The sequence below is a fragment of the Planococcus citri genome, chromosome 1 (genome assembly GCF_950023065.1).
Source record: "Planococcus citri chromosome 1, ihPlaCitr1.1, whole genome shotgun sequence".
NCBI lineage: Eukaryota > Metazoa > Arthropoda > Insecta > Hemiptera > Pseudococcidae > Planococcus > Planococcus citri.
The window spans coordinates 75,322,020-75,338,954 of record NC_088677.1 but is presented as its reverse complement, the minus strand read 5'-3'; the positions used below and the strand labels follow the sequence as shown (position 1 = coordinate 75,338,954).

General features: G+C 36.2%; 3 protein-coding genes across 5 annotated transcripts; 1 reads left to right on the top strand and 2 right to left on the bottom strand.

Moving 5' to 3' along the window:
• Positions 1 to 909: 909 nt before the first annotated feature.
• LOC135836238 (uncharacterized protein K02A2.6-like) lies at positions 910 to 4,890 on the bottom strand. Its single transcript, XM_065350944.1, has one exon. It carries the CDS (start codon positions 4,888 to 4,890, stop codon positions 910 to 912), a length of 3,981 nt encoding a protein of 1,326 aa, XP_065207016.1.
• A 2,268-nt stretch (positions 4,891 to 7,158) lies between these two features.
• Positions 7,159 to 11,263, top strand: LOC135832810 (P2R1A-PPP2R2A-interacting phosphatase regulator 1). Of its 3 annotated transcripts, XM_065346302.1 has the most exons (9): positions 7,159 to 7,219; positions 7,300 to 7,615; positions 7,921 to 8,334; positions 8,731 to 8,887; positions 8,986 to 9,073; positions 9,540 to 9,698; positions 9,761 to 9,963; positions 10,188 to 10,310; positions 10,392 to 11,263. In XM_065346302.1, the coding sequence occupies exons 3-9, from the start codon at positions 8,298 to 8,300 to the stop codon at positions 10,561 to 10,563; spliced, it is 939 nt and encodes a 312-aa protein (XP_065202374.1). In that variant the 5' UTR covers positions 7,159 to 7,219; positions 7,300 to 7,615; positions 7,921 to 8,297; the 3' UTR covers positions 10,564 to 11,263. The 3 variants fall into 3 exon arrangements, with proteins under 3 accessions (XP_065202374.1, XP_065202391.1, XP_065202383.1); XM_065346319.1 differs by lacking the exon at positions 7,921 to 8,334 and having other exon boundaries at positions 7,161 to 7,219; XM_065346311.1 differs by lacking the exons at positions 7,159 to 7,219; positions 7,300 to 7,615 and having other exon boundaries at positions 7,622 to 8,334; positions 9,540 to 9,680.
• Positions 11,264 to 13,058: 1,795 nt separating this feature from the next.
• On the bottom strand, positions 13,059 to 14,987 carry LOC135832802 (mediator of RNA polymerase II transcription subunit 30-like). Its single transcript, XM_065346290.1, has 7 exons — positions 14,706 to 14,987; positions 14,352 to 14,638; positions 14,023 to 14,277; positions 13,777 to 13,944; positions 13,598 to 13,702; positions 13,364 to 13,505; positions 13,059 to 13,287 (listed from the first exon to the last, which is right to left on the bottom strand). Exons 1-6 carry the CDS (start codon positions 14,830 to 14,832, stop codon positions 13,407 to 13,409), a joined length of 1,041 nt encoding a protein of 346 aa, XP_065202362.1. The 5' UTR covers positions 14,833 to 14,987; the 3' UTR covers positions 13,059 to 13,287; positions 13,364 to 13,406.
• Positions 14,988 to 16,935: the final 1,948 nt, after the last annotated feature.

Below are 16,935 nucleotides of genomic sequence, written 5' to 3'. Positions count from 1 at the left end.
TTTTTTCAGTTCAAGTTTTTAGTTTTCCATTTCAGTTTCAGTTTTCATCAATTCATAATTTCTTGAGGTTCAAAGTTCAAAAAGAAATCAAAAAAATCAAAAAAGATGAATTTTTCCTTTTTCTTTCATGAATTTTCATACACTAATTTGCTACTTGGCAACAAAATCTTCAAATTTCGAATTCAAACTCAATAATTATGAAGAAATATGGGCATCTTAATTGCAGTGATGGAAAAACTTTTACATTTCAGTTCAAGTTTTCAGTTTTCAGCTTCAGTTTTTCTCATTTCAATGTTTTAGTTTCCCCATTTCAGTTCAAGTTTTCAACCAGTTTCAGTTTCAGTTTTCCATCACTGTTGCTTTCTTGCTTTTTGCCAAAAAATTTTGCCTTTTCAAAAACTACAAACATTTTTGTTCTCTATAAAAATGGCCAAACATTGTCGTCTTTTTGGCAGTTTTTGCAAAAAAAATTAAAAAGTCTCACTCTTTTCCAAAAGGCTAAAATTGAAAAAATTTCCACTTTTTTAAAAATTTACAAACATTTTTGCTTCTTAGAAAAATAAAATGACTTGCTTTTTCGCAGAAAATTTCAAAATAACTTCAATCTTCACTCGAAATTGACAAAGAATTCTCAATTTTTCAACCAAAATTTTCCAATAATTTTCATAAAGGCTTGCTTCTTGCTAAAATTTTCAAAGTTAATATATTATTCGTTATTAATTCGAAATAATTCATTACATTTTTCCATATTTTATTCAACATATATTACACACAATATTCACATCGATAATTATATACAAAAGTACAGATAGCGCTAGAATTACGAGTTCGCGCTAGGAATGATAATAATTGATAATCTATTTATCGGAACGCAAATCGTAACAATACGCAATACCACAATCCTCCTCCCTATGGAGAAAATCGAATTGGTTTTCTTTTTTCACGTTTTGACCTACGAGGTCCTAAATTCGGTGAAATTTTAGGAGAATCATTAAGCGAAACATTAGGCGAAACATGCCTCGCATTTGGTGAAACGCTAGGCGAACCATGCCCCACATTTTCTTCGGTTTGAAAATCCCGAACCACGGGCTGATCTTCATTTTCGTTCAATACTTGAAACTCGAAATTCGTTTCGTCTCGACAATTCGGAATCGAAGAACTCGCTTTTCTGATCTGGTTCACATGCCTTTTGTGGACTTGATTGTTAAATCGAATATAATAAATTACATCTCCAGCTTTCTTTTGAATTTTACCAGTAGACCATTTTTGAGAACCGGAGTACAAACGGAAATGCACTAAATCGCCAATATCGAATTTTCGTTTCACATTCGAAGGTAACTTGGTATCGCTCTTTTTGACAGGCAACACTAAAGAAATTCTTGAACGTATTTTTCGCCCAAATAATAATTCGGCAGGTGACTTCCCTGTCACTACATTAGGAGCACGCCGATAAGATAACAATACACGATTTAGGCGTTCCTGAAACGAACCGATTTTATCTGTTTTCAAACCAGATTTGATAATCTGCACAAATCGTTCGGCTTGGCCGTTGCTTATCGGACAATACGGAGCTGATGTTCGATGCTCTATTCCGTTGGTCTTGAAAAATGAAGAAAATTCATCCGACACAAATTGCGGAGCGTTATCTGAGACGCAAACCAAAGGAAAACCAAGACGAGAAAAACATTCGTCTAAGCACTCTAACAGCTTTGAGGCAGACATCGAATTTAACTGGTAAACTTCAACCCATTTCGAAAATGAATCCACGATAATGAGCATTTGCTTGCTCTCGAATTGAGCACAGTCAAAATGAACTCTTTGCCACGGTTCTTCGGTAGGTAACCATGGATGTGGCTTGACTCGATCCGGATCTTTGGCATTTACAGCACATTCAGTACAGGCAGAAATTTCCTTCTGAATATCACTATCGATTCCAGGCCAATATACAAAACATCGAGCTAATTGTCTACATTTGACAATGCCCAAATGGCCAACGTGCAGTTCTTTGAGAATTCGAGAACGGAGGGAGGGAGGAATATAGACACGTTCTCCTCTGAAAATACAACCATCCTGTAACGAATACTCCTGCAACTCTTGCGATTTTCTTCTAATCGGATCGATACCTTGAAGTTGGCGATATAACGACAAAACCGAATCATCGTTTAAAATTTCGTCTGCAATTTCCTTCGCAGTCACAGGTAAGGTTTGAAGTTGAACGCGGTGAATTTGCGTTGGCATATCGATTTGATTAGGATTGCCCTTCGTTACTGGAAACCTTGATGCAAAATCTGCATTCGCATGATACTTCGAATTACGGTATTTAATTTCATAATCGAATCCTTGTAAAAATAACGCATAATGCAGAAGACGTGTTGCACTTAGCGAAGGTTTGCTTGCTGTTGACGCAAAAATTGACTGCAATGGCTGACAATCCGTTTGTAATTCGAACTTTCTACCATAAACGTAGTTAAAAAACTTCTTAACGCCCCAATAAATTCCAAGACTTTCTTTGTCGATTTGACTGTAACGACACTCGGTAGGGGTTAACGAACGCGAAGCAAACGCAATTGGACGTTCGTTGCCATTTCCATCGATATGGCTAAGTACAGCTCCCAAGGCGTAAGGCGATGCATCGGTAGCCAAAATCAGCTTCTTATTTGGGTCAAAATGATGAAGTACTCGTTCCGAAGCAATTTCTTCTTTAATTTTACGAAAGGAATTTTCGCATTCATCAGACCACACGAAACGAGCATTTTTACGTTGAAGTAAGTTGAGAGGATGCATGATATCACTCAAATTTGGCACGAACCTGGCATAATAACCGCATAAGCCAGTAAAAGCTTTCAATTGGTCCGCATTTTCAGGTCTCTTGGCTTTAATTATCGCATCAACCTTTTCAGTAGTTTTGTGCAAACCGTTTTTATCAACACTGTAACCGAGGTAATCCAATTTGTCAGTCAAAAGTACACATTTATCTTTGTGTAAACGGAGATTGTTCTTTCGGCATGCGATAAGGAATTCTTCAATTCTTCGCAAATGTTCTTCTGGTGAAGATGAAGAAATTTTCACGTCATCGTAAAACGCAGCGCATCCCTGGATCAATTTTGTCATATCATCGATAAACGATTGCCACTCCGTCGCAGACATTTGCAAACCTTGAGCCATTCGGTTTACATGGAAAAGACCCTTCGGTGTGTTGACAGTTGCAATTTCTGATGCACTTTTCGAAAACTTTTTGTGCATGTACGCATCACGAATATCGTATTTCGTGAAATAACAACAACCACTGAAACCAACCAACACTTCTTCAATATTCGGTATTGGGTAATTTTTTGGCACAATGTGACGGTTGACTGTAATACTGTAGTCACCGACTAAACGAATCGCACCGTTACTTTTCTTTACCGGAACAATTGGTGTGGCCCATTTTGATGAAGTGGTGGGGGTATAAATTCCATTGGCCACTAGTCGATCAATTTCATCGTTAACCGCTTTCTGTAACGCAAAGGGCACTTGACGAGCTCGACAAAAAACAGGAACAGCGTCTGGTTGCAAATGTATATCCACTTCTGAATTTGGAATACAACCGATTTCTTCAACGAACAAATCTGCAAACCGTTCATGTAACGCTTCGATTTTCCGCAACAATTCGTTTTGGTCGTTCAATTTGGTTTGATAAATTTTTGCAGTTGAATTAACGTGTTCACGAACATCGATATTGAACGGCAGTAACCAATCACGACCAAGAAGCGTAGAATAATCGCCATCCACAATACGAAGTCGAAGATTCAATACACGACTTTTATAACGCACTTTAACAGGTACAATTCCAAAAAGCTCGATAGAACTATGATCGTATGATTCGAATACACGATGCGCACGTTGAATTTTATTTTTCAAACCTAATTTCGTACATTCGGCAAGCGACATAAACGTAAAATCGGAACCACAATCCGCTTCAAATTTGACAGATTTATCATTCACGGCGAGCACAATAAAAATTTTATCAGGTGGTAATTCTGAATCATTATTTTTCGCACTCGAAACCGAAACTGCGGACACTTTTCCGATATCAACAACCGATTCTAACGAATGCTTTGTATTTACAACTTTGACCGATGAATTCTTTTTACGGAAAGCCACTGCTCGAATTTCATCGTGATTTTTTCCGCAAACTGTGGCTAAATGACCAACCTCCTTACAGGAATTACAGGTACTATTTATAAAACGACATTCAGGTGCACGGTGATTTTTTCTTGCACAACGATAGCAAACATCAACTGAATTTTGATCTGGTTTAGCTGACGGTGCAACAGGAACTTTTGATGGAGGTCTTCTCTTTTTCGAAGCAGGAAAATAATTTTTCTTTACTCGTTCGTTTACTTTATTTACATTCGGTTCAGTTTTAACATTAGGCGCAGCTGTATAACTTGAACTTGAATTTTCGCCAACATGAACCTCATTGTAACTTTTATTAGCCAATTCGAAATTGGTAATTATTTCGACAGCTTTTTTGAACGTGAGATTTGGAGTATTAAATAACTGCTTCTGAACTCGACCATCGTATACACCGAATATAATTTGACTTCGAATTTCTTCTTCCATTCGATCACCGAAATTGCAATTCACTGATAATTCGTTCAAAGCAGCATGAAATGTAGCGAATTTTTCGTTTTCTAACTGCTTTCGTTTTCTGAATTTATAACGACATACGTCTTGTAACGGTTTAGGATCGAAATACTCTTCCAATAATTTTATACACTCGTCGAAAGTTAATTCTTTTGGGCGCTTTGGACAAGCAAGCCGCCTCAAAATCGCAAATGTTTCGGATCCAATACTAGCGATGAAAAATTTCACTTTATTATTACCGGTTATACCACAGAAGTCCATGTACGACGTAATTCGTTCGGCATACGACTCAAAATCTTCAGCTTTCGAATCAAAATTTTCAAAAACACTTGCTGAATTAGTCGCCATTTGCACTTATAAAAAATTACGATAACAGGAAAACGAATATACACTGCACGAATGCACAATTGCACTAAAAAGTCATTTCTCGAATACAATGTAACGCTAAAAATAAACGTTGGATACTTTTAATTTCCATAATCCTCGTCGCCACTAATATATTATTCGTTATTAATTCGAAATAATTCATTACATTTTTCCATATTTTATTCAACATATATTACACACAATATTCACATCGATAATTATATACAAAAGTACAGATAGCGCTAGAATTACGAGTTCGCGCTAGGAATGATAATAATTGATAATCTATTTATCGGAACGCAAATCGTAACAATACGCAATACCACAAAAGTCTTGCTTGTTGCTAAAATTTTCAGTCTTATTGCTTGTTGCAAAAAATGGACAAAAACTCGTATGGTAACCTTTTTTTGTATTTTTAAAACAATTTGTCCAAAATGCTGGAAATTGCCATTTGTCAAAAAGAAATAGTCAAAATTTTGCCTTTTGTAGTTTTGTTGAAAATTCTCGCTTTAATTTCAAAATCAAAAAATGCTGAAATATCCAAGTCACGATTTTGACGCTTTTCTGATGGAAATTGCAGTAGGTACTAAAAAAAAGCATCATTTTTTGATCGCTAATCACCTAACAAAGCGTTCTGCTTTTTTCTAAAATTGTCATAGTCTTGTCCTTTCGTTTCACTCTTGTTTTTTGTACAAAAATTCCCTACTTTAGCAAAATTGTTCAAGAATCGCTCAAATGTCTATTTGTCTCCAACCTCAGAAGTCAGAAATTGCTGAAAAGTGTCACTTTTTCCCAATAATTCCCAAAAGATACACCTACCTGCTTCTTGTTTTACTAGCTGAAGTCTTGCTTTTTGCCAAAAATTTAAGGTTTTTGCTTAAAGGCTGAAAATTGCAAAAATTCTCACTTCGTTGCAAAAATTGTCAAACTTTTTTACGAAAAAGTTGTTGTAAAATTTTAAATTAGACCTGTCCATTGTTTTGAATTTTTGAATTTTTTATTTTTCCAGTGAGATTATATTTTTTATTTGTTTTCGTTTTCAGTCATTCAGTGTTTTTCTTTTTCTTTTTTTCAAATATTGACAAGGTATCGTATTTGATTAATTCATGATTTGAAAGTTGAACTTGAAGTTCAGGGATGGAAAAGCCGGGAGCGAGCCGGAGCCAGAGTCTGAAAGAGCCGGATTTTCTGAGGAGCTAGAGGCAGAGCCAAGAGCCAAATAAATGAAAGTGCAGAAAAACATCAAGAGCTCTCTTGCAAAAGAGCTCCTTATTTTACTCAAGAGAGCCATCATCATAAGGAGTCTTTAACCACTTTAACCTGGAAAGAGCCAGAGCCGAATGGGAGCCCACAAAAATTTTTCAGGCTCTTTGGCTCCCAAAAAGTTGAAAAAAAGGGAAAAAATGCGCACAATTTTATCAAAAATTCAACATTCAACTCACATTTGTGAAGAAAATGAAGAATTTCTACGTTTTGTTTTCTCATTGAGAAATAAAATAAAAATAAAATAAATGCACTATATTTTCATTTTTTTCATCGTTTTTCACGAATTTTAAATTCTAATTTAAAGAGCCAAGAGCCAGAGCTGGAGTTGGAGTGGGAGCCGAGCCGAGAAATTGGAAGAGGGAGCTGAGAGTCAAAGAGCGGAGTCAGAAAAAATTGAGGAGCGAGCAAGGAGCCAAGAGTGAGCCAGAGCTAAAATTTGCGAGGAGCTGAGCCAGAGCCAAGAGCGGGAGCCCTGACTGAACTCAAGGCTCTTCCATCCTCCATCTCTGCTTGAGATCTCAATTCGAAATTCGAATTCTCATTCTCAGTAGTCAGTTCTCTGTTTTAACTTTTAAATTGATGTAGAATATTTAAAATTTGATATTTGTACCTATATTGCGGTTGTTTTTTCTTCATTTGCTACCAAAAATGAAAATTTTGAAATAAAAATTTGTTTTATTTTCATTTTACGCTCAAAAAAAGTAAAAAACTTCTGAGTGGAAAATTCTGAAAAAATTTTCAGAGAAATGCACCGCATCCACGTGCGAGCTAACAAAAAACAAAACAGAATTTGGTGTAAATTACTGCGTAATTACGAAAATTTAGAAATTAGTGAGCAATGTTGCCATGAAGAATAAAAAAAATTATGTGGAGTTTGTTTTGTTTACGAAAAAAAAAATGGATTTCATGTTCATGTTCGAGTTATCTTGTATCTAATTTCAATTAACCGGAATCAAAAGTAAGTGATTTACTTAATTAAATAATCCTTATACTGAACAAATTGCGCTACAATTTAATCGATTGAATATTGAATTGCAGGTTCCAAACGTGGCAAATTTTTCATCTCCACTTCAGACCAACTCGGTGATAATATTTCATGTTTGGCAAACTGAAAAATTTTTGTGTTCGAGTTTCCTGTTTTACGTAAAGTAATGTAAAATCAGTACGAGATACGAATTATTTTCTACGTACTCTACGATACGAATTATCGGCGTTTATTTTCCAAAGTAGAAGTGAAAATCGTCCGTAAACCTAATGGACCGGGTCTCGGATACGGCTCGGTGCATTTACTCGAAACTATCCATATTGTCGACGAGTTGATAAAACGAGTAATGAAGCGGTCTCATTAAAGTTCGTAAGTAATTCTCGAACGAATTGTCTAATCGTAGATCTACTAAATACATTCGCAGCTATTCTGCCGTATTTATCGCTAACGAATTTACATATTTAGCTGCGTGTGTATGTGTTCGTGGTGTATTCATTAAAGAGTATAATGTAAACTTTGATACGTAAATTGTATCAGTGTCTGGTAAAGGTTATTTATACGTAAATGACGTAAGATATATGGTCTTTTATATACGTTTTCATGTTGTAGCAGTTTCGTGTATATATTTATGAATTTTCCTACATTTTATCCTGGTTAATATCGTATTGTTGTAGTACCTATTGTTATACGTTGCTTCGTTCACGTTGAGGTTGAATTTTTATTGTCGAATCACAAGTGCTTGTGGCGTGTGTATGATCCTCGTCGTGATCGTCGTCCCATCAACGTGTGATTGTAACAGATATCGAGACTGAAATCATATGATCGCGATATCGGATATCCGCATCGCAGCTAGTTCATAATACGTCACGCCGCGCCGGAATATTTTCAGTCATTCGAACTCGCAGGAGTTGGGAAGGCTGAAAATTCAACAGTTGGTTCATTTTGGATTTCGTGATTCGGAGTTGGAATCGGAAACCAGAAATCCTTTCCTGATAATCCAATTATTCATTTTGAGATTTCCTATTCCAATTTCCTACATCAAGACGATGTAATGGCATTTTATTTTTGCACCCGTGGCAACCCTGCTGGTAAATGTTTTATCATTTTTTTTCACTTCTGTGACTTGTTGCGCACAACTTGCAATATTTTTCTACGAAGAAATAATTTTATTCGTGTTTTGATCGATGATCTACGTTCAGATAATCTCTCAAAAGTCCATTTTACTGTACTGAAAGTTTCTAATAGCGTAATTAGCTCATTTTCTGGCGTTTGAAGATCTGTCAACAAACCTATTCTCCACAGTTTGAGTACCCCCGAAACGACAGCATTTAGTTCTAGTTACCTCCGCCAGGGCTACCGTAGCTTATAAAAAAGTTTTATTATTATTTTTATAACAGTAATGTAATAAAATCATGACAAAGGATGAAGTTACAAAGCGTTAGCAACATAAATAACATTTGATTAACGTACAATCGATGTTTTAGATTTGACTCGTGACGTAATGGGTGACCAGGCATCGAACAGTTGTTCCTCTACGATGGAAATCGATAACCCTGGCTTTCTGAAGAGATCGAACAGTGCTCCGATGATACCGCAATTAAACACATCGATACCACCCGGCGCGGTCCCTTACTCCGGAAGGTAATACGAGCTGGGATCAATTTAACCCAATGATTAACTTTCCAAACGAATTATTGCCTAGATTTAGATTACGAACGTGTTATTGTATCTGTTTACAGAACCGCATCCGGCAGCAGCAGTCCGTTTTCCGGTATGGAATCACGTACGAGAAGATTCAGCGCTAGTTTTAGTCCTCGGAGTGGTTTGGTAATTCAGTCTACTATTTAATTCAGTTGTCGAACGATGGTAAAGTGTGAACTGGTGTAGGTGTAAGTTGTGCACTCTTTGGTGACCTGAAGATGGTCCGCACCGTTATTGTAGCTAGAGATGTTTTTTTTTCAAATACGTACGATCGATGAGCTAAATTTACGATTATTAATTCAAAAGTACTTCATAGTACGTAGCTATTGGTTGGTTTTGATTGGTGAACGTGTATTCGTCGTAAGCCAAGCGGTGTGACGCAGCGTATTTACGAGTACAGGGTATTATGGTGATTTATTACCGAAGCTTGCACATGTGTACGGTTTCGTACGCGGTTCCACTTTACCATTGTTCTGTACGTGTTTAATAAGAACGAATTACTGTTACAAAAAGACTGCTCGAATGCGGAACTTTGTTAAAATATGGTTTTTGAAAATGGTGACTAATCGAATCGTATCCTTCTGTCTGGCAGAATTCGCCCAAAATACTAGCTCGAGTGGAACAAATCAGACAAGAAGAATGTACCGATATACTGGATCGTGAAGTAGCCCATGAAAATAAACTGCATTCGGCCATGCGAATATCACAGTCGTGGGAAGATCTTTCCATCATGGTAGATTCTCCGAATAAGGTAGCAATAACTAACAATAGTTTTTCGTTGGGATTTTTAGTGACTGTAAATTTTTTTCGTAGGCTGACGAAGATCGTAGAAGAGCGAAAAACAAAGATGGCGGTGGTATCTGGGATCCTTTGAATTTACACGTATCGTCGTTCTCGTTTACTCCTTGTTCACCTTCGCCGACCAGATCCGGAGGCTTCTCCCGACAGTGCTATTCGCCTGGCTTATTTAAATTGAATTTATCTCCTAGTCCAACTAGAAAAACTTTCGCCACTAGGTAATCAGCTCATTATCTAAATTACTGTCCGGTTAGAAGACGATGAGGAGTAATTTTCGGCCAACGTTGGTTCGTGACTTTTTTTTTTGGAAAAAATTGAGTACGAGCCCAGCAATTTAAACTGAAAAACTATCCACATTGCCCGAAAATTGACTATTTTACCAAAAAATACTTATAATTTGTTGCACATTGAACTAATCCTGTGATTATTGGTACGATTACAGGCGCAGTCTGAGTCCTATTGCTCTACGACCCAGTTCCCTGGGCTCGATAAAACGTAAATTCGATTTATCCGATAACGAACCACCGGCTAAAAAGACCGGAGGGTTGTTACTCGTTCAATCAAGGTAACCGAATCGTATCTCTTCGTAGTTATTAATAAATCAAGACCAGCATTTTTCATCACGATGTATATTCTACGTTTACAGATTGGAGTCGAGTACGAGCTCTTTACCAAGCTCATCGGTCAGCTCAGTCGGTACACCGGAGTCGATATCGAGCGTCGATTCACCCAGTAGTTTCTCGTTCACGGCTCCAGATAGTCCGTCTTGTGATCAACCAATGCGTGATGTGTCTAAAGTAGATCAAAATTTAGCCTGACTTCTTTTTCCTCTTCTTTTCTTTTCTTTTTTTTTTGTAATTTTATAGATTACTTTTACGTACGATTATCGGCATTTTTTCGAATTTTGCTCTTGTTTTTTTTTTTTTAATAATCTTGTAATTTATATTTTCTAGTCGATGGAAATAAGTAGCGGCGATGAATTAGAGAAATTTTACGTAGAAATTCTGTTTAATAATCATACATTATTGTGGTGAAAAAATGCTTCGAAATGCTAACTCGTTTACTGTGTGTGTTTTTTTTAAAAAAAAGGTGATCGTTAACGTTTACGCGTCCTCCCTTCGCCCCCCCCATGTTTTTATATCAGTAATTCCTCCCTCCCTCCCACGTGTTTTTTAATTGTAATTTTTATCTACTCGTATTTTAAAAATAAGATAATGCGAAAAGTTTATTGTAGTCAAGTTTATTTATTGCGTCTTCTTTTTTTCTTAGCGAGGTACGTGAATTGTGTATATAAATTTGATCGATCGATTGATCGCGTATTTTTAAATTGTATTCATTTTTGAGTTACCTGTTATGTGTTTAGTAGTGGATTTTATACGTGTGAAAGATGATTGTGCTCTTGAGACGATTTGTAAAATGTGTATTTTTATTGATAACGAAGTCGTTTGTAGAACTGTAAATTTTATTACTTTTTTTTCCCTCTCCTATATCGCAATAAAACTAAAATTGTTTCGCGTTTTTTCGAATGCTGTGCGGCGGATTGTTTATTCGTATGTGTTATGGGTAATTCTCGATTTGATTTGAATTGCTGCGTATTTGTTTTCCTCTCCGGGACGAAATCGGTTAATCGGATCGTGCTTATTAATGGAAAAAAACGTGATTTCTGAGAGAAAGTAAAAACACTTGAAGAGGAAATAAAAACACTGAAAATTATCCCCAAAAAATATAAAATTAATTTTTGGGTTCTCAGGCTGAATTTCGAACGCACAAATGTGAGCAAAAGTTGAATATTTTGCCAAAATTGAAAAAACATGTTACTTTTTTACAAAATTTCCAAGAACAATTTGATCGTTGGCAAAGTTATTAAATGACTGGTTCTTTTTCACAAAATTTGTCGAAAAATCATGTTTTATCTACCAGAACTGCTGAACATCCTCATTTTTGGTCCAAATTGTCAAAAAGTCTTGCTTTTTTGTGGCAGCAAAAAAAAAATTATTTTTGTCAAAATTGCAAACCGAAATCAATTTTTTGTATCAAAATTACCAAAAGCCTCAAACGATCTTGGAAAATCATACTGACGGGTCAATGACCTTGAGAGGCCAGCATGAGCGGCTAGACACTAGACGGGTAGGTCAGTGACCTTTAAGAGGTCAGACTGGCAAACAAACGACCTTGAGCAGCCGGACAGACGGGTCAATGACCTTCAGAAGATCAGACGCCGGAGGCTAGACAAGTCGGTCAGTGATCTTGAGAGGTGAGACAGGCGGGTTAATGACCTTATGAGGCCAAGACAGGAGACCCAGAAAAGCGATACTGATGGGTCAATGACCTCAACAAAACAGACTGACCGACTGACAATCAACCTTGAGAGACCAGACAGTAGGGTCAATAACCTAAGAGATCAGACGGCCTTGGGAAGCCATATTTATGGGTCAGTGGCCAGAAAAGCTGACAAGCGGGTCAATGACTTTCAGAAGGCTACACAAGAAGACAGACGACCCTGCTGAGAAGCTAGACAGATTAGTCAATGACCTTGAGAGGCATGATCGATGGGTCAATGACCTAAAGGAAACCATACTAACGGGTTAAAGACTTTAAGAGAACAGACAGGCAACCTTAAAAGGCTAGACGCTAGACATGTAGGTCAGTGACCTTAAGAGACCAAACATATGGGTCAATAACTTTATGAGGTCAGACACACAGACAGACGACCTTGGGAAGTCATGTTATCGGATTAATGACCCTAAAAGGCCATACAGACAACCTTGAGAGACTGGACAGGTAGGTTAGAGACCCTGAAACGTTAGACAGACGGATCAATGACCTTGCCAGGCCGACAACCTTAAGTCACATGACGCTGATTCAGTAGAATTGAAAATTTGATCAACTTTCAATGTTACTTCAGTTACTTGTATTTTGGACATAGTTTCAAAAACTTGGAAAAAATTCCGATGGATTCTCGACAATACTTCAAAAAGTAACATTTTAATATTATTGTATCAGACTTTTGAAAACTTGAAAAAATTTGACCCATTTTCATTTTTTAGAGAACCTTTATTTTAACTTCACAATAATTTGAGCTGACTCAGATTCTTAAGGACATTGAAATAATTTCAATGAAATCTAATGTAAAACTTTTAAAATCATGGAAAAAATTACCAGTTTTTGGAAATTTCTACTTTTGAAATACCTACCTGGACTTCAGTCTCTTTTTTTGATTTACCTATCCAAAATTTGGGGCCCAACATCATTCAGCAAAATGAATGATGAAAGCTAGGAAAAGAAATCAACCAGAAAAAATAAAAATCGTAGATAAATAAAAAAATCTCTAATTAAAAACAAAAAATACATCAACTATGGAAACAAACATATAGAATAAAATTCGTATTTCCATTATCTCAAAATTGAGTACCAATACCATAGCCTGAACTCCGTGAAAGATGTTTTCATTTTTTGAGCAACTTGTATCATTTTTATAAATGTAATGCAGTCCTTTTGAATTATCGAACAGAAAACCAGTTGTAGCAGTCTGAATATTTACTCTGTCGAGATTAAATTCCGATGAGCAACGTACTTGATGTTGTAACGAAATAATTTTAAAAATATTAATTTACTTACGAATAATTTGTTTCGCAATTCAACGAACGAACAAATCTATTCATCAAGACTTTTTCATCGTTAACATAGTATTAATTTCCCAGACTATTTTACGCATGTGATCGATGATTTCTTTGAGTTGGCTGTTTTTCAGAACTACTTGCTGTGTAAGAAGAGAAAAACTTGTTAGATCGCAGGTAACTTACTTATACATATCTACGGTTACAGTTATGTATTTGCATTTTAGAAACTCACATCAATCAAATCTTTACATTCTTCGGTTGCTAATCGATAAGCTTCCGAGGTTTTTCGTTCTTCGGAAGTTTTAACGTCCCATTCTTCTTTTAATGGTATTAAACTCTGAAAAATTACCCTCCGTTTAAGTACAATATTAAACGAAATACGCGCTGATTTCATCGCGATAAATACCGTACCTCGATATGCATGTATTCCATTCCTTGGAGCTGACTATTATCGTTACACTTTTCATAAATTAATCGTAATCTTTTGAATAGACCTTTGATACCGCGAAGATACTCTTGTAATTTCAGTTTTTTATCGTTACTTATGGTATTCGTAGGACCACCAGCTCCATTAGGAGGCTATACAATTTACATCACGATATCAGTAATTAATTATCAACGTACGTAGGATCAATTTTACGTATACAAATAGCATACCATTATAACCCTTAAAATCTGAAACATGTCTTGAACTTTACAAACGATATCTTGAACAATTTCTTGGCCATATTTACACAAAGATGCCGTATTAAACTGTTGATTAGCAGGCGGTTGCTGAGGTACAGGTCCGGAAGCACCGGCCGAAGCCACAGCATTATCGGGTTGTATCGCAGATTGAGCAACAGACTGAATAGATCCATCACCTGGGGCCATTCTGGCTCCCATGTTAGGCCCTCCTCCGGTATTAGGTACCTAAAAATAACACATCGATGAAACACACGATACAAAAAAGTTATTTTAAAACTACTTCGATGTAATAACCGTACAGCTGAATGTTGTGGAAGAGATGACTGAGGTGGAAAAGCATTCTGCTGCGGTTGAGGTATTGTCTGCTGCTGTACTTGAGCTTGTACAGCTCCGACCTGCTGGGCTTGCTGGACGCTTTCTTGCTGCTGCTGCGAAGGTGTTTGCTGTCTTTGTTGCATTTGCATCTGAAGTTGCTGCGATGTCTGCTGAGCGTTTTGTTGCATTTGTTGAGCGGATATAGGCGAATCGGCTTGTTGCTGCATGTTTACGCCAACGTTATACGTTTGAGGGCTAGCGATACCAGCCACTAGGAAAAGATGTAAGTTGAGATACAGCTAATGGATAATTTGAAGTGAATATACGAGTGAAATTACCTGATTGTTGGCCTGGAGATGAGATACCGGCAAGCTGGCCGCTACGAGGGCCTCCGAATTGAGAACGCATATCGTTCTGAGGAGCGCCGCCAAAATTCGGCGGAAACGGATGTGGAGGTCCGGCCATCGTAGAATTGAAATTTTATAGCTTTTCTGAAGATTTCAATTTTACTACAAAAGAAATTTTCAAAAATAAATGCGAAAGAAGAAAATAACCTGAGTCTTTTTTTCAAAATCGCCAAATAAACAAAACGTTTGTTATCAGAGTCTATTTTGTCAGCTCGCAGGTGGATGAGGTGCACTGGATTTGATTTCAGATTTCATCAAAATTTAAATTTTTAACATTTCTGTTTTTGCTATGAACTGGTAAAAATTGCAGATTTTTTTTCGCAGAAAATTCCAAAAATTCTCACAAAGTCTTGATTTTTGCAAAAAATTTCAAAATTTCTCGCTTTTTCAAAAATTGTCCCTTCTTTAAAAAAACGGCAAAGAATTTGCTTTTTATTTGCAAAAAATTCCTAGAAGTCCTGCTTTTTTCTCAAAAAATTGTCCAGAATTTTCACTTGATTAACTATACAGTTGCGACCAACAATTGCCATAAAATCCTACCTCTTGTCAAAATTGTCGAAGCTTTGCAAATTGCTAAAAAATTTCATCTTCTTAAAAAAAATGTCAAAAAGTTCAGCTTTTTTGCCGGAAATTGCCAAAAAGCACCTTTTTTTTGCTAAAATTGTCAAAGTCTTTCTTTTTGTCAAAAATTCTCACTGTTGTCTTTTTACAAAAAATTCCAAAAAGTCTCACTATTTTCCAAAAATTGTTCAAAAGTTCAGTTTTTTTAAAACAGGAACTGCAAAAATAGGTATTATCATTTTTTGTCACCTAATTACTTTACTAAAGATTCTGCCCTTTATTAAAATCGCCAAAGTCTTGCTTTTTTTCAAAAGTTGACAAACATTTTCACTTTTTGGAAAAATCGCTAATATAATAATTGTCAAATTTTGCAGAAAAGGAGGAGTCCCGATAAGGCCACTTTTTGGGCCCCGCACAGTTATCGACTCGACCACTCTTAAAATGTTGTAATAAATGTTCCAAATACGAATCCGTGGTTAGCTAACCCAAAATGACAATTTTTTGGGCTCCAGGGGTTCCCAAAGTTGTGAATAAAAAAAGAATTTTAGGAATCACTGAGTATTATTTTCAAAAACTTTTTTCGCTTAAAATATCTGTTTGAATCCGATAAACGTTATGCGAGGTGGTTTTTCTATTCTCGACCCTGGAGGGCAGAAATTAGGGGGGGGGGGTTGATTTTTGGAAAATTTTGGAACCACCATTTTGGACCTACCCTTTTGAGCCCCGCTAAAAAGCTGTTTACAGTTTATTAGTATCTGAAAGACCTCCATCCTACCAAATTTTGAGCTCAATAGAATTTTGCGCTGGTACTCAAAAATCCAATTTCCCAATTTTTCATAATTTCGATATTTTGGGAACCCCTGAAAAAATGAAAACCTGCGATTTGCGCCAAACGTAACGTTTTGAGGTGTATATTCAATTATCTGGATAGAAAAGTTCAATTAAGCTCCCTGTATATTCGTAATTTTGAACCCTTTTTTTTGGAGCCCCCCACTTTAGGCACCCCTAAAAAAGGCATTACACATATTTTTTCAAATAATTTGAAGAATTTACATTTGAAACACCCTAGCAAGTGTTCGATAATTTTTCATTTCATTTATCCTGTAACTTTCAAAATTGAGCTTTTTTGGGTCAAATTCTGAGATTTTACTTCGTTGAAATCATGAAAACGTGATTTTAACGTTTTTTTCGAAGAGTGAAGTCTTAGAATTAGACCCAAAATAGCCCAATTTTGAAAGTTACAGGAAAAATCATATAAAAAATTATCGAGCACTTGCTGGTGTGTTTCAAATGTAAATTCTTCAATTCATTTGAAAAAATATGCTTTAACGCCTTTTTTAGGGATGCTCAAAGTGGGGGGCTCTAAAAAACGGGTTCAAAATTACGAATATACGGGGGGCTTTATTCAACTTTTTCATCAAGATTATATTGTATATTCCTCAAAACGTTACGTTGAGCGCAAATTGCAGGTTTCTAATTTTCTAGGGATTCCCAAAACATCAAAATTACGATAAATTGGGAAATTGGATTTTTGAGTACCGACGCAAAATTTTATTGAGCTCAAAATTTGGTAGGATGGAGGTCTTTCAGATACTAATAA

Excerpts from the sequence above, each read along its gene's own strand:
- LOC135836238 (XM_065350944.1), bottom strand. The coding sequence starts at position 4,890 with ATGGACTTCTGTGGTATAACCGGTAATAATAAAGTGAAATTTTTCATC.
- LOC135832802 (XM_065346290.1), bottom strand. The coding sequence starts at position 14,832 with ATGGCCGGACCTCCACATCCGTTTCCGCCGAATTTTGGCGGCGCTCCT. Across the intron at positions 14,639-14,705 it reads ATCTCCAGGCCAACAATCAG|TGGCTGGTATCGCTAGCCCT; the intron begins GTAATTTCACTC and ends ATCTTTTCCTAG. Across the intron at positions 13,506-13,597 it reads AATGTAAAGATTTGATTGAT|CAAGTAGTTCTGAAAAACAG; the intron begins GTGAGTTTCTAA and ends CTTCTTACACAG.
- LOC135832810 (XM_065346302.1), top strand. The coding sequence starts at position 8,298 with ATGGCATTTTATTTTTGCACCCGTGGCAACCCTGCTG. Across the intron at positions 8,335-8,730 it reads CACCCGTGGCAACCCTGCTG|ATTTGACTCGTGACGTAATG; the intron begins GTAAATGTTTTA and ends TCGATGTTTTAG. Across the intron at positions 10,311-10,391 it reads TTGTTACTCGTTCAATCAAG|ATTGGAGTCGAGTACGAGCT; the intron begins GTAACCGAATCG and ends CTACGTTTACAG.